The sequence below is a fragment of the Eublepharis macularius genome, chromosome 7 (genome assembly GCF_028583425.1).
Source record: "Eublepharis macularius isolate TG4126 chromosome 7, MPM_Emac_v1.0, whole genome shotgun sequence".
Lineage (NCBI taxonomy): Eukaryota > Metazoa > Chordata > Lepidosauria > Squamata > Eublepharidae > Eublepharis > Eublepharis macularius.
Genome location: NC_072796.1, coordinates 110,978,317 through 110,995,286, shown reverse-complemented (window position 1 = coordinate 110,995,286; position 16,970 = coordinate 110,978,317). Strand labels below are relative to the sequence as shown.

The window sequence follows — 16,970 nt, the reverse complement described above, 5'->3', positions numbered from 1 at the left end:
CTTTTTAAAGCAGCAATTAAAACAATAATTAAAACCAACACATAAAGCTGTTAAAAAATCCCACCTTCCCATCCGGTTTTAGCCATCAACAACAGCAAGAATTACTTCCAAGCTTCTAGGCAATCATGATTGTTGCAAGGGTGAATATACAGAAGGTTTCTAGACCATGAAAGTCATTCTAAGAATATTTGCGTGCCAAAGATGTGGTACACAAATGTGTGCCTTGTTAAAATCTTTTGATTTTTGTATGATATCCTCCGAAGTTCACAGACTGCATTTGTGATAACAAAGTTGCCAGTAAAAAAGCACCCTGCATCAGAGCATCTATTATGCGATAAAACATAACATGTTATTATTTATTTTATTTACTTCAGTGGCTTATGTTGTTCTCTTCCACCTTGATTACATTGTCCTCTTCTCCAGCGTGTGACTGGTCCAGAGTCACCCAGTGAGCTTCCGTGGCAGAGTGGGAATTTTAACCTAAGTCTCTATAACCGCTACACAACGCTGCCTCTCACATTCCATCCCAACTTGTAGTGCAATTTTAAGCAGAGTTAGTCCTTCTAAACCCATTAATTTCAATAGAACTCTGTCAGGTTTGCACTGCCAGATACCAAAAGCCAGAACAAAATTTTTAAAGTTGTGCAGTTGTTCTGAAAGATGCCCCGGCCTGACAGATCTCCAAGGGACAGCAGTTCCACAAATGTGGGGCAGCAACCAAAGAATCCTCCCTCCACACAAATAATACTTGGTGTTACTGGGTGTATGACGGTGATGGATATTTCATATATTATAAAGGGGATGTATATGTCCTTTTGACATATCCAAAGTTAGCTTATCATAGAAAAGGGCACAGATTAACATCACTGAAGAACGGTTGTGACAGGGATGGTGAGAAGTAAAAAGAGATGAACTTACTATACACTTTAGGACAACGTACTTTTGCAAGTTCTTTTATCTGCATTGAGAGTAAATCCTTGCTGGCACTGGCAGAAGTAAGATTCGTCTGTATTTACACACTCTTGCTGACAGCCATGATTCTGTAGAGCACAGTGATTGGGCCCTGAAAAGAGGGGGGGGGGGGAAATCAAGGACAGTAGTGATCAGGCTGTAATCAATGCAAGTGCCTTGCTCCTTAAATTCTTAATTTTAAAAGTCCTAATATTAGAAGTATTCTTCACTGAATAAAGGTCGCTTCACACATTATGGGTTGGATCCTATGAATCCCTTCGCTCAGTGGAAAAGGCTTTAAGGCATTGGTAGGAACCTGTTTTGTGTTTTAAAGTGTATATATAAAATATTCTACATGTCTATTTCATTTAAAACCACTCCAGTTTCCAACAGAAAGTAGATACAAATAAATAAAATAAAACCATCAATGCAATAATACTGTGGCACCAGTCAATTGCATAAAACACACAGCAGTTAAAATGGATTAAAACAAACTAAAAAGCACTCTGTGCCCAAAAGACCCACATAAAAAGCAACTAAAACACTAATGAAATATCAGTTTCACCAGCGAGTTTAAAATACTTTTTAAAATAAATGTAATTTACTATGTACTTTCCACCATTTTTATATAGTACTGTTGTTTATTCTTAAGACATTTGTATGCCTCTTTCTTGCCCCAAATAGGGTCCTCAAGGTGGTTATGTGTGCAATATGCATGAGCATATGAAGTGGTCTTGTACTCTGAATTCTTTAGAGCCAATGTGGTACAGTGGTTAGAATGCTGGGTCCGAATGTTCAAATTTCCATTGAGCCATAAGTTACTTTGGGACAGACATTTCTTCAGCCTAACCCACCTAACAGGATTCTATTTGAGAGAGAGTGAAGAACTATCTATGGTGCCCTGAGCACCTTGGAAGAAGGGCAAGACAAAAACATGATAAATGGCTAGATTCTCTAACCTAATATTCTCTACTCTGACAAGGCAGCAGATTTGCAAGGTTTCAGCCTGACATAGTTCGCAGTCTTTGGGTTGCATTCAGACTAACTTTTCCAGGGGCAGGATGGGGATCTTCTGTCACCCCACCCCCACTGCAGCCCACTGATTTTCATGAAATACGGTTCTGGGGGGATACTCTGAAGGGGGACCTGCAGTAAGAAGAGGGAATTGGTGAAAATTTTATTTTATTTATTTATTACTCGCTAAGATTCAAGGCAGATTACATACTTTAGTAATACAATAGGAATAGCATAAGACATATAAAAAACTTTATAATAAGATTGGATTAGTTTGGAAATCAGTAAAAACAAAGAATATATAAAATAAGCAGTGCCACAAACTACAGCCCTTTATTCCCTTAACAATTACAGTTTTCCTACAGCCCTATTCTCTTTGTAAAAATGCCTTCCTCTTTTTTTTTAAAGACTAGTCAGGTGAAGCAATGGAGAAAGAACAAAGAAACCTGTGATCAATTAATTGTAAATACTTCTGCAAATGGACCAGCTGAAAAAATGCCTTCCTGGACTATTCTTTTTTACACATACTCTAAAACAGTAGAAGTGTGGTAGCCTTTCAGGCAATTTAGTCTGGATCCAATCCTTTGTAGCCCTTGTCCTTTTGATCTGCAATGTCAGGCATTGAATCTAGGACTTGCCACATACAAGTCTTTTACTGTATGCTGGCTCCTTCCTTTAAATGGGACTGTAAACCCACATTTCTTGCTATCCATAATGTATGAAGTCTCTTCAGCACACAAGTGGATACAAGTCAGCATAGATACAGATAACTTACGTCTGCATGTCTTTTTATCTGGATTTAGAATGAATCCTTTGCGACACTGACAGTAGTAGGAGTCTTTGGTACTAACACACTCATGTTGACAGCCTTGGTTATTCAAGGCACAGTGATCCACAACTGAAATACAAAGAAAGATAAATTTTAAGCAAGGTTCACTAGGATGCAGTGGAAGATTTCCACTGATGGAAGGAGAAGGCAATATTCGCTGATTCCCCCTTCCCTCTTAAGCCCTCCAGTTCCTCCTTATGCTGTGTCTGGGGTTCCCTGTCCCCAACAAGCAGCATTTTAGGGGGCATTCTGGGCTGCAGAGGGGGGGGGGGAAGCAAGCAAATCCTGCTCTGCTGATTCTCTTCAGTTTCCAAGCCACTTTTACTGAATGTACATAGTATTGACAATTCCTCAGATCTCAGTCAGGTGCTGCTGAAAGAGGCAGACAATGAGTGCTTTTTGATTTAGTCACTAGAATGGAACTGCAGTGTTACACTCAGGGAATGGCAGACTGTCCATTGAAATTGACATCTTGAAAATAACTTCTCCAGACACTTCATCACTACAATGCTAATGGAGTGCCTAACATGGATTTCATTCCTAAAATGCATTTAGATGGCGGCTTTCTATTTATCCCTCTGGTTCAGCACTGTTTGGTGCTATACAATTAGGAAGACAAGAAGTGGGAATACAGGAAATTTCACAGTGATTCCCTGGGTAAAAGGAAACATTCCACATTTTCCTAAAGTCAAGGTAGGAAAGCAGTTAAGTGACCCACACAGTACACACATATCCTGTGTACATCCCTGCCAGCTGTGTGGACTGGTGAGGATCAACCAGAAACAGAAGCAGATCTAGACTGTAGGAACTGAAAACATCAAAATAGCACCTGCAAGAATAAGAGCTGCTTGCATAAGCCCTTGCAGGGCTTTAGGAATAGTGTCATATTCCATCTGACATTCTGTAAACCTTAAACCAATCACCATAGAGATTCAAGTACATAAGCAGCTAAATGAGCTGTATATTGACACCTGCTTCAGTGTCAATATACAGCTCATTTAGTGCAGCCAAAATCAACTCAACTCTGGTGACTCTGCCCAACAAATTACATCCAAATAAGGCTGCTGGAAAAAATGGCATCTGCATGTTGAGTTTCCTCTCTATACATTAATTTCTTGTGAGGAAACAAACACTGAGATGATGATGATGGCTTCCAGAAAGGTGCATCTTTCCCATTTTTTGCCATGTTTCACCATCAATTTTCCTTACCAGCTGTTGCCATCAGGATACTGTACTTCTGCCCCAGAGCCAATTGGCAGTGCAGGATGAGCAAAGAGACTTTTATGCTGCTTTCACATATGTTGGATAATGCACTTCTAATGCACTTTCAATATACTTTAGCAACTGTTTGCAAGTCGCTAAAGTGCATTGAAAGCACATTATCTAATGCGTGTGAAATCAGTCTCACAGTGCAATCCTAAGAACACTTTTCTGGGTGTAAGCACACTGAATAAACCTGAGAAAGATTCTGAGTAGACCTGCTTAGGACTGCACTGTCAGAGTCTTTAGAGGTTTGTGCAACTATCTCCAGCTGAGGACCTGGCAACTCAACAGTTACTTGGTGCAGAGGATGGGAAAGAAACATTTGGTTCTGTATGCCAAATTTAAGATATCCAAAATGAAAAGATTACTAGCACAGCTTAAGAGTCCGCACTGACTTGTTTACTTTGCTCATTGCCTTTTGGTGGCAGCAAGAGCATGTTATAGTTATTCCAGTGATTTATATTCTCTACATATAAACATATAAATATTTAGCGAGGATAACAAACCAGCTTTGTAAAGGCTGATTCAAAGGGACATAAACTATTCAATACAAATATTAAATATGCATATTCTACATTGTCCAAGGTCAATTTCCCAAAACTTTTACTCCTGTCAAATGCCTACTGTGTATCTCAATGTAAACCTAAACAGGATTCCTGCCAATCAATCTGAATTCCTCCAAGACATTTAGGTTAGACTGAGCATTTCTCTCTTGCTGGCTTCAAACTGAATAATTCTAAACTCAATAAAATCTCAAATAAGTTTTATAGAGGAGCACTTGAACCAGCCAAAAGACCATTCCTTTCTGTCCATGAACAGCATGTTCTCTTTCATGTAAGTGCTGCATAATGGCTTCCAGCAAAGCCATTATGAGCTAACTGCATTTGTATCATTTGTAAAATGTATCATTTTAATTTTTAACAATTCAGGTTGTTTGGATAACGGTATTTTTCCACAATCCCAGAACCATAACTTTGCCATGATCTATGCAACCTTGGGGAAAATGTTGGGGAAGCAGATGGTAGTATTCGTTCATGTTATGGGAGTTTCTTGCTTACACTTAAAGCAGCTGGTTGGAATCCAGGCAATTTAGACTTTCCATCATGTAACTTGTGTAACCCCTTTCCTAGAAAATGCCTTCCTGTTCCAAAACTGGAGTGTTGCATGAATCGTTCATTGAAAATGTTTATTAAAACAATAATCAGCGTTCTCTTTAAAAACTCAAACACAAATTTTCAGTTGCCCCATGAGAGCTAATAATGTCAGCACCAGCCTAACCAAAGTACATTTTAAGAGATGCTCATTTATAGTAATAAAGTACCAAAAATGAGAAAGATATATCACATAGTGTTGGATTCCATGAATTTGGTGGAGTTTTCCTCCAGCACAGCTTCCAGAAGGAGAGGAGTGTTCCGCTGAAGCAAAGCTCCTTGCACCAAAGAAGGCTCTACAGCTTCATAGGCTCCAACCCATCATTCTTTTGATTCATGGACTTGCTCCTCAGTCTAGCAGATATGTGATATTTAAAAAATAAATGTTCTTAAAAAATAAAATTATGTGATAGCAACCTTGTCAAGTCTCTCTCTCTTCCTCAGTTAAATGTTTACTGAAAATGTTTATTAAATTTATTAAGGGACAATAGTAACAAGGTTGCTTATTGCTATTAAAGCAATATGCAGATTTTCCATTAAAAACACAATCAAAGATGGCCCTCTGAGCCCAATAACTCTAATAGTACATGTCAAGAGATGATTCTTTGACCATTTACAATACCAATGCAAGGGGAAAGGAAAGTTGGACTTACTATGAAGTTCCCTTCTATTTAGTATTGACTTACTATGAAGTTTCCTTCTTGCATGGGCAGGGCCAAAAGTGATGTAGGAAAGAACTTCCTTGATCTTGGAGAAAGCAAGTTTTTTGGGAAGCTAGGTGTAGTGTACTGGGAGCTTCAAGCAAAAAGGCTTTCGTAGCAAGGTTCTGTACAGCTGCATTCCGATTGGCCATGTTGTTGAGCTGGCCAATTAGGATTCCCCTACAGACTAATGAACTAGCGAATAGGGTTTCTGGATACCGGGTGTTTGCTAATTACTATAGGTTGAGTTGAAGTGTGGGCGTGTTCTGGAGGGGAGTTGAGCGTTCTATAACTGCTGTTTTGATGTTTTGTGCTTTGAGTGGTGATGTTCCTGTTAATAAAAGAGTTATTGGGAATCACTTGAACTGTTGTACCCACTACATAAGACTAAGAGACAACTGTAAACTTTAATGCTAGAACACTCAAAAACAAGCTGCTTTTTAGGAATGGGTGACAAATATGTAGCAGTAGGGGCCGTGTGAAATGCAAGCCTCTCCACCCTGTACCCCACCCCCACTGGAGCTTCTCCCTTTCTCTCTGGGAATGGTCTGCTTGCTGTCCAGGTACAAAACAGAAGGGGATGTCACAGTAAGTTTAACTCCCTTTCCTCATTTAGTTCCAGGCCTGCAGGTAGGAAAGGAGGAATATACTACAGCACCCCCACATCCCAACCTTGTGTTGGAAATTTTATATTGTGGTATATATCTCCCAAAAGTTATGTCAGCAGAATAAAATGCATATATACTTTGCCTGATATTTGTAGAAGACAATAACCATATTTATTTTATTTTCCCTCATTTATAGTCTGACTTTCTCACTGAGACTCAAGGCATATTGTACAGTATACTTCAATACAATCATCAACTGGGACATTCAGTAAACAATTCAATGATGTACAGATTACAAAACAATTTGAAAACAAGTTGAAATCTGATATAGGGCTGAAACAATAAGCAATTTGACATAACATAATAAACAACAGCAATAGTGCACAATAATATTGTCTACAGTCCCTTTAACTGTTTCCTTACAGCATGACCCTGTTACCTGTGTAAGAAAACCCTCCTGAATAATGTGGTTTTGCAACATTTGTAGAAAGTCAGGAGAATGGGTTCTTTCCTGACCTCTTCAGGCAGCTATTCCATAAAGTGGGATGCACCAAAGAGAATGCATGTGTACAGGCAGCCATGTTCAGATGAGTGAAGCTGCAGAGGCAGAGTATAGGGAGAGAGGCACGCCCACAGATATGAAGGGGCAAGGCTACGAAAGGCTTTATATGAGATAGCCAGAATCTTGTATTGAGCTCAGTAACTGTCTGATGGGCAGCCAATGGAGTGACTGCAGAATAAGAGTAATATGCATGCTCTGCTTTGCTCTCAATAAAAATTGAGCTGTGGCATTTTGCATCAACTGAAGTCTCTGATCTGATTTTGAGAGAAGACCTATGTAGAGCATATTACAGTAACCAAGTCTCAATGTTACCATGCCATGGATCCAAGTGGCCAGGTCAGCCAGCTCAGCTGTGTCAAGGTAGAAGACTATTTTCTGGGCTAGACTTTTTGGAAGGTGATTTTAGCCACTACATTAACTTTATTTTAATGTAATTATTTAGTTTTCAAATTTTATACTTCCTCTCCCTCAAATGAGGTCTGAAGTAGCTGTAAGGTTCTGCCAGGTAGATCTCAATCATTTCACTACATGCATGAGTTAAAGCTCTATTGATAATCTACTAGTTCAGCAATCCATTTCAGGTCTGTTGCCAGGAATGAAGTTTTGCACTAAGCCCCAAGCCTATACTGAATTCTAAGTACAGCCCAGTTCCCCCCTAACTGCCAGCCTAGCCTATGTTCCCACTTCTCATCCCCCAATAGCTACGGTGTATGTGTAAAGCAAAAAACAAAGCAAAGCAACTAGGAATGAAAACAGAGAGGATGTTTTAGAAAGTTCAGGAGTTCCAAGGTTATGTATCCATGACAACGGTTCCTCTTCTCAGGCTGAAAGTTGGAGACAGGCACATAAGTTCGGGAGGGGAGGGCCCTCCTCTGCATGCTTTCACAGAACGGAGACAGAGGAAACAGCCACAGTTCCTATCATCAGAGTTCTAACATAAGCGTACAATGTCCATTAGAGTCCAGTCCTTTTCCCAGGCTCTTCCTGATCTGGTCAGGGGTTGTCACGCCCCTGAAGTATAGCAGGGAAAGTATGGCAGGGGATGCCAAGACCCTGACAGTAGTTTACAAAGATTAAAACTGCAATAAATATGTTAAAATTAAGAGGATCCTACCAGAATACAGCTAACAAAACAGGTCCCTGCGGGACCTGTTACAGTTTCGCAGGGCCTGTAAAACGGAGATGTTCCTCCGGGCCTTCGGCTGAGTGCCAGTGGGTGTCCTCCTTCTTCCATCTAAAACCACCACTTCTTCTGGGGCTGCCCTCGGCCATCTGCTATGCCCGTATACAGACTCCCAATATTTGTTTAAATAGACTGCTCCTGGACTATTTTAATGGTTTTAAAAAAAATATTATTGATTTTATGTTTTTGTTATTTTAATGTATCTTTTAATGTTGTTAGCTGCCCTGAGCCCATCTGTGGGGAGGGTGGGGTATAAATAGAATAAAATAAATAAATAAATAAATAATCCAAATAACTGGTGCAACCCAAAATTAAGCTGCCAGGTAGCAAAAATTTCAAATGCTGGTTTAAAAGCCTGCTGAAACAATTCTGCCATTGCTTGCCCTGTGGATCATAAAGAGCATTCCACCAGGTTGGGATCACCACAGAGAAAGCCCTTGACCTGGAGACTTTTCACACTCGTACTTTACAGCGTTTCTGCACCTGTTTCATGTCCCACGTTTGCAGAGGTTTCACACTTGCAAGCTGGTCATGGGACGCAGTGCTGCTCTTAGTCCGCGGTATCCCTGATTTTTCCCCCTGCAGACATACCGCGAAGTTATTTTGAACCCGCTGCCGACTTGCAGCTGGCCCGATTAATGCCACTGTGAAGACTTTTGTCCTCTTTTTGCTTCTCTCGCCCCCTTCTCCTTTTCCTCGGGAGCTGATTGGTCTGTGTGGATCTGATCACACCCTCTCTCCTCAGCTCCCTGACCACTTTGTCCGCCCCCTTTTTTAACATTTCAGCATTTGGTGGCTGTGCGGTGAAGTGCAGTGGCATTCAAACAAACATGGGGAGTCTATCTCCATAAAGATCACCACACCCCATCCATTCAGGGTTCATGTGATCGCGTGAGACCAATGGTGGCTGGAAAATTTGCTGGGCAGGGACAATCAGCTCTCAACACACCTCAGTGCTATTTTCAAAAAGTTAGGGTGTGAAAATGGCTGCACAGAGATGCAGTATTGATGTGCATAGGGAGGGGTGGGGTTTCAAGTGGTGACGTCACAAAGTTACAACACACGGGCAAACTTTTTTTTTTTACGAAAGTGATGTGAATTCCAAAGCCCACAAAGCACACAACAAAACTGGGGCTTGTGAAACAAAATGCAGGACACCAATTTGAAACTCCTTGGACAGTGTGAAATACACGGGTGCCGAGCTGAATCTGTTGGTTCGTGGCGACTCCTCAGAAATGGCACGTTAACCCTTGAGTGTGAAATATCTCCTGGTGGAAGAGAGACAAGCCACTTTGGGGACAGGCACCACCAATAAGTTGCGAGATGAAGAACACAGACATTGTGGGGGTCATATCGGGAGATGTGGTCCTTTAGGTATGGTCCCAGACTGTTAAAGGCTTTAAAGGTTAAAATCAGCACCTTTAATTTGATCCAGACACCAAATGGAGACCACTGCAGCTGACTTAGAATAGGCAGACCATTATGAATAGATAAGCCTAGCAGCTACATTCTGAACAACTTGCAGTTTCCAGAACATTTTCAAGGGCAGCCCTTCATAGAGTGAAGTAAGGTAGTCTAACCCTGGAGATGACTATGGCATGAATCACTGTGGCCAAATCCAACTGAGACTAATAGGGGCCAGCTGGCAAGCCTGACAAAGATAGTAAAATGCCATCTTTGCCAATGTGGACACCTGCTTAGCCAAGGAAAGCAAGGTATCCAAGTGGGCCCCCACGCTCTTCATAGAGTCCACCAAAGATGACTAGACCCATCAGGTATCAGTAGCTGCTCCCCCTCCAGAGGTCCAGTCCTCCACAACCACATAACTTCTATCTTAGATGGATTCAGCTTTGGTTAGCTCTGTCTTAACCATCCAACCATAGCATTCAGACAATGCTCCAAGTCCAATAAAGCTGTCTCGGGCTTCTTACTCAGCAGGGACAATAAGGAGCTGGGTGTCATCAGCATATTGGTGGCACCCAACACCATACCTCCGGACGAATTCTGCCAGAGGATGCATAAAAATGTTAATAAATAATAATAATAACTATGGTTGTTGTGGGTTTTCCGGGCTGTATTGCCGTGGTCTTGGCATTGTAGTTCCTGACGTTTCGCCAGCAGCTGCTGGCGAAACGTCAGGAACTACAATGCCAAGACCACGGCAATACAGCCCGGAAAACCCACAACAACCATCGTTCTTCGGCCGTGAAAGCCTTCGACAATACAACAATAATAATAACATTTGATTTATATACCGCTCTTCAGGACGACTTAACATCCACTCAGAGCAGATTACAAAGTATACCATTATTATCCCCACAACAATCACTCTGTGAGGTGGTTGAGGCTGAGAGAGTTCTAAGAGAGCTATGACTGACCCACCTAGATGGCTTCAAGTGGAGGAGTGGGGAATCAAACCCGGTTCTCCAGATTACAGTCCTGCTGCTCTTAACCACTACACCAAACTATGTTAAACAACATTGGGGATAAGATTACAACCTGCGAAACATCGCACACCAATGACCACTTGGAGGACCTTTTATCTCCAATAGCAATCCTATAAGAGCATCTCTGGAGGAATGAGGAAAACCACGCTAAGGTGGTACCTTGAATCCTCAGCAAGGCCAGACAGTTGACCAGGCCAAATGACCAGCTGTGTCAAAAGTGGCTAAGAGATTTAATAATATCAGCAATGTTGAACCACCTCTATCTAATTGAAGGTAGAGGTCATCAACCAGGGCTATATATGCTGTCTCAGTTACAAATCCAGGTTTGAAGTTGGATTGAAAAAGATCAAGTGCAGAAGTCTCATCTAGAAAGGTTGCAGTTGTTCAGCAACTTCTCTCTCAATTACCAGGTGGGGCTTTTGCTTAGCATGGCTTCTGATTGGCCATTGGTGATTTGATTGGCTGTGCAGATTTTTTAAAACATGGCTTTGGTAGAAGCTGCTTCCACAGGTTTACCTGAAGCAGGAAAAAAATACGGAATTATCAGAATCCTGCTTCAGGATTCTGGTATTTAGCTCGCTTCGGTATGCTCCGTAAAGATATGGAGCATACTGAAGTAAGGGGGAGCAACTCCCCACCCCCACCCCCCTGGGGCAAATCCACCCACTACCCACCCACCCCACTTACCTGGCCAGCAGGGAAAGGGGAGGCCGATTGGCTGGACGGCGGGAGGGTGTCACCGCTGCTGCGGCCCTTGCAAGGCTGCTGCGGCCCTTGCAAGGCTGGGATGGCCTGGAATTGGCTCCTCTGACACCGCCACCTGAACGAGGCCGGGACAGCCTGGGGCTGGCTCCACTGCCACAGCAGCACCGCCTGCAGGGCCCGCAGTGGCCAACTGGCCGGCGGGGAAGGCTGCCATTTGAGGGGAGGAAGGGCCTCCTCTGCCTCGTTCACCACCGTGATGGCCATTTGAGGGGCAGGAAGGGCCTTCTCTGCCTCCTGCGCTGCTGCTGCGGCCCTCGCAAGGCCAGAACAGACCAGAGCTGGCTCCTCTGCCATCACGCCGCCACCTGCGGGGCCCACAGCAGGCAGCTGGCCAGCAGGGAAGGCTGGAGCCGCCTCCTCAGGCCCTTCCTGCCCCTCAAATGGCCGCCGCAGTGGCCGCCGCAGCCCTTGTAAGGCCAGGATGGCCCGGAGCTGGCTCCTCTGCTGCCACACCACCACCTGCAGGGCCCACAGCAGGCAGCTGGGTGGCAGGGAAAACTGAAGGCGGTGTCTCTGCCATAGCGGAGGCCAGCAGGGAGGTGGGAGGGCCCAGAGCCACCTTCTCCACCACTCCAGTGGCCTTGTCGGCCCAGGTAAGGGTGGGGTGAGTGAGGGGCTGGGTGTGGGGGATTGGGCCAAGTTTAAAGGGCCTTGCCACTTGCCACTTGCTCTTTAAACTTCAGCTGGCAACTGAAGCCAGCCCTGGGCCCTGAAGCTTCCCAAAGCAATCTGAATGCTTCAGGAAGCCTTGATTCGGGAGTTCCGAATCAGGGCCAGCATGCTGGCCCCGATTTGGAACTCTCGAACCTTTACGGGTTGGGTCCGATTCAGGCATTTTTTTTCCGAATCGGATACCCGAAGCTCACACCCCTAGACTGAAGGTAAGCTGTAGCAGCCATTTTTTGGCTGGCTCCGTCTCTTGCAGCAGCCATTTTGTGGCTGCACGCACTACACTGCATCAGAATTCCACATGCTCAAAAAGGTTGGGGATCTAATGGATTAATTTTCAATGTAAAAGTGCTGAAGAGAATACAAAAGGTTAAAGGTAAGTTTTGAAGCCATTTCTATTTGTAGCACATCCTAACCCTGGAATTCAGACAGAGTTATAATTTTAAAATAAGCAACAAATATAAAACATCCCCTGAAAATGTTTTGTAAATAATAGTTTGGGAGATGTTTACAAACTCCATTCCTTCTCTCTAGGTCTGTGCATTGAGGCTGTATATAGTCATCTGGAGAGTATTTTAATTTGCCACAAGAATGGCTTGTTACATGCCTATATTATAATCAGTCAATTTAAATTATGGTTTCTGAAAGGAAGCCCAAACAGAAAAGTCCTACAAGAAGATACTTGGGCAATGAGATAAGTCTCCTTTCCCCAAACTGCAGAAGGAGGAAGAACAACTGAGAATAGGCATGTTGCCCTAATAAATGGTGATCTCGCGTATCAGGGGGATTTAAGGTAAAAGCGCTCTCCCAGTATGCAGGGCAGAAGCATCAAAAACACAATGACTAAAAAGGGCTTACAAAAACAGTCTATTAAAGGAGATGTTCTTGACTAGTTATGGTGATCTCAGTAAGACAATAGGAAGGGTGATATTCAAACAACAGAAACAAAATAAAAACATCATATAAGTACTGAAAATGTGTATGTATGCACTCCTACAAAAAGACTTCTTGTGCATCCTGCTTTGAAGAAGTGCATGTAAAGCACTCATTAGAATACAGAATTATCCATTCCTCATGCAAAGTGGTAACGTAAAACAGCTGTTACTGTAATAGCAGTTAAGTCTGTGGGTTTCAAATTGTCAAAGTAAAGATAACTAGAAGGAGAATGTACAGCTGTGGGAAGCCGTTTTGCTTACAACTGAAGAGGTACTGGGGTGTGACTTGAACATATGATGAAATCAGTATGTTTTAACATACTCTTTAGCAAGCTTTTCTAAACAGGAGCAGAAAGAAGAAAAACATATAGCCTCAAGCAGCCCTCCTTGATGAAATAGGAAGACTTTAACCTGAAATAACAGTTGGAGGAAGCCTACAAAGACCGGAAACAGCTGAATAATCATAACATTAGGAACAAACTCCCTTGGCTTATCAAATGAGCTGCTTTCATTAGGTATGCAGAGAGCCTAATCTGGCATGGGATATTAGTCTGTTCTTGCTGACATGTCCCACTGCTGGAGTCCTTCTACTCTGAAAATTGCTCCTGCAGTACTGCGTGAGTATCCCCTTTCCTACATCAGCCACAAGAGTAACAATGGATCAGACTAGATGTTATGATGGCCATGGATTGATGCCATTTTAGAGAATTTAGCTTTTTAAAAATTGCTGCAAGGGCCTGATAGCAATCGGGCCCATGGTTCAGTGGTACCATGTGATCTTCCCCCCCTGCTTTTCAAGTGCCAAAATAGATCACGTGGTGCCTATGCACTGTGTGTGGACCCTGTCAGGATTAGGCTGTTGTGGCAATTTTTAAACAGCTAAATTCTTCTCTAAAAGGACATGGCTGGAACTGTGGCCATTGAAATGTCTACTTTGGCCCTATTTTCTGTGTTCTTTTTCATTTAAGGTGTCTTGTGGCACCTTAAACAATAACATGTTTATTGCAGCAGAAGCGTTTGTGGATCTAGTCCATGAAAGCTTATACTACAGTAAATCTATTAGTCTTTAAGACATCGCAAGACTGAAAAGGAGTCCTTTTTTTTTGGAACAGACTAACAGTGCAATCCTAAAAAGAGTTACACCCTTGTAATCCCATTCACGAAAAGAGCTTCCTCTTCCTGGAAAGTTTCATCCACTGCAGCCAGCTAGTCCCACAGGCAATATACAATGTTATGCTGATAATTTATGGATCTCAAGCCCAGCAACTGCCATGATTTATGATGCTACAAAAAAGTACACTGGAGAATAGAGAAGATACTCCAGCTGAAATCCACACATTCTACCATGTGTCTTAAACTGCCAGTGGGAATGAAAAGCTCCCCTCCGTGATGAATCCTACGGTAATAATGAAAACATGCTTTGTCTCCATAGCACATTGTTATTATCAGTAAGGTTTGCCGGGATAAGACGTACATGAATAAAAAAAAGTTTCAACTGTCAAAAGGAAACCCCAAAACAGTTATTATAACAGGAATAATTCCTTTCTTTTTAATAAGAACAACATAAAGCATATACATACTGAAACAATTCTTCCCATTTTCCTCAAGTTCATAGCCATCATAACACTGGCAGACATAGGATCCAGGAGTATTTACACATATCTGTTCACAGTCATGCTTTTCGATTTCACATAGATTCTGTGCTGCAAAAATGAAAAGTGATACAATGTTATTGCAATTACATGAAGGAGGGTTATTTTTTGTATATCTGTTTTGAGTTGCAAATTGAAAATACAGTTCAGAAAAGTATAATGATCTTTTTGATTCAAAATTTTGCATCTTTTTAATTGTTTGTGCCATATATCCTTTTTTCCAGGTTCTCTAATTTCATCATTTTATAAGCCTTTGCTTATCAGTGGCTCAAGATCTATATCAATCAAAAAGACCTTCTCCCTTTAATTAACCAAGATCCTTACCAGCCTAGGTGGATGTGGATGGTTAAGACCAACCTAGAAAGAATGGGACTTGCGCCGGATTACTTTCTGGCTTAGGGCAGTGGCCAGGTGAAAGGCATTATTAAACAAAGGGTAAGAGACATAGAGCGCCAACGAGATTTAACTCAATCTCCCCATTTTATGGCCTCTAGGGAATCCAGATATGCTATAGATATGGCCAAATATCTTACTCACTTGGATGTCCCATCCTATAGAAGTGCCTGCACCCTGGCCTGATGTGCAGTTATCCCCTCAATGGTCACCAAAGGGAAATATAGGAAGATTCCATATGAGGACAGACGTTGCCGTTTTCCACTGGTGAAGTGGAATCACTTCTTCATATGTTCTTTTGCTGTCCTTTCCATCAAGTTTATAGGGACAAGTTTATTTCTCCTCTCGTAGACAGACAATTGTAGAGGCTGATAAGGCCTGCCTGGAGAAACTCCTAATTGATGAAAATCCGACCATATCCAGGCAAATATCGAATTCTGTTTCCATTTGGTTAAATTCCATAATAAGAAGCATGGCCATACCTAGCTTGCTTTGTTCCTTTTATGATTTTTATCTATTTTAATATTAATATTTTAAATATTAGGATTACTTCTGTTCCCAGGGAACTATATTTATTCCAATGTGTTTTAATACCTTAAAAGTTAAATGTATTTTTAATGTCTTTTTATGCTTTTATGCTGGAATTAACTACTTTATTGACTATTAAAGATCCACTGCTATAGTAATGGTCTTTGACCGCAAATAAAATATTCCTATATCTGGCAACAGGCAGATATTTCCAAACGATTTTAAAAATCCCATTAAACAATCATTTCTTCACAATCTTACTGAAAAGTGAGGTTCATGGCATTTAGCCATGGACCAGTTTGGCCCAGCCCACATAATTTGAATATGGCGCAAGGCTCAATGGGTGGGAGCTGAGGTGAGTAGCTCAGCCAGTCAGGACAGGGCCGAAGGGGATGTCGCTAGCTGCTCTATCCCGTAGCCTCCATTTGATGAGGAGATCCCTTTAAACAATTATTTCTTCACAATCTTACTGAAAATAGGAATGGATGAACTTCCTAGGGAAGTTTCTGGTGTCAAGACTGAAAATGGCCTGACCTATAACTGTCACTGGTTTAAACTTTAACGACAAAACTTTGTTCCCAAATGTGTCTTTAGCTTCTATTAGAAACCATATCAGTTGTTCCTATCCCTTGCATATCCTCTCACAGGTATTGATCTCCATCATAATGGCTTGTATGCAACTGTAATTGGATTACAGTTAAGTATGAATGAACAACACAGTACTGAGGAAAATGGCACAAAAATCCATTTCAGAAAATATAAAACAGATTTTCAATGGTACCTTATAGGAAAGGTCATGAGGACACTTTCCTTGGGAGTAAGATCCATTTCATAACATGGGACATAATGGGGCCTACTTCAGATTGCTCCCAAAGTCTCCTCAACTGGTCCAACTGACTGCACTCACTGGACAATGCTAAAAAAATTAACAAGTCTTCCGTATAAGTGGTTACAATAAGTGGGTGTAATCCACAACCGTTATAATTAATGAGAGCACTGACACTGATCTCAATGGGATCTAGAATGTAGCCAGTATTTTTTTATACAGAGATTATGGAAGTTATCTGTGTATTGTAAACTTTGTGTGGAAGTTGGCTTTGAAAGAATTAATTGGAAACTGATCCTAGGCCTTAGACAAATACATCTGGATTATGTTGACAATATATTGTCAGAGAATATAAACATGTCTGATTTATTTCTGCAGAGACTAGAGAACAACTGAGGAATGCATCTTTGGCTTTATATGTTTTTGAAAATTCAAGAGCAAAAGCAATCTAGAACAACATTAATCAGAACTTAACTCCTACTAGGTAAACTGC

General features: G+C 41.8%; 1 protein-coding gene across 2 annotated transcripts in view; it reads right to left on the bottom strand.

Moving 5' to 3' along the window:
* MATN2 (matrilin 2) overlaps positions 1–16,970 on the bottom strand; it is a 79,912-nt gene that overhangs the window by 39,060 nt on the left and 23,882 nt on the right. For both annotated transcript variants that reach the window (XM_054985402.1, XM_054985403.1), the window contains exons 5-7: positions 14,659–14,781; positions 2,741–2,863; positions 941–1,063 (exon numbers count right to left, since the gene is read on the bottom strand). In XM_054985402.1, the coding sequence (XP_054841377.1) occupies positions 941–1,063; positions 2,741–2,863; positions 14,659–14,781 (369 nt within the window). The remainder of the gene's footprint in view (positions 1–940; positions 1,064–2,740; positions 2,864–14,658; positions 14,782–16,970) is intronic.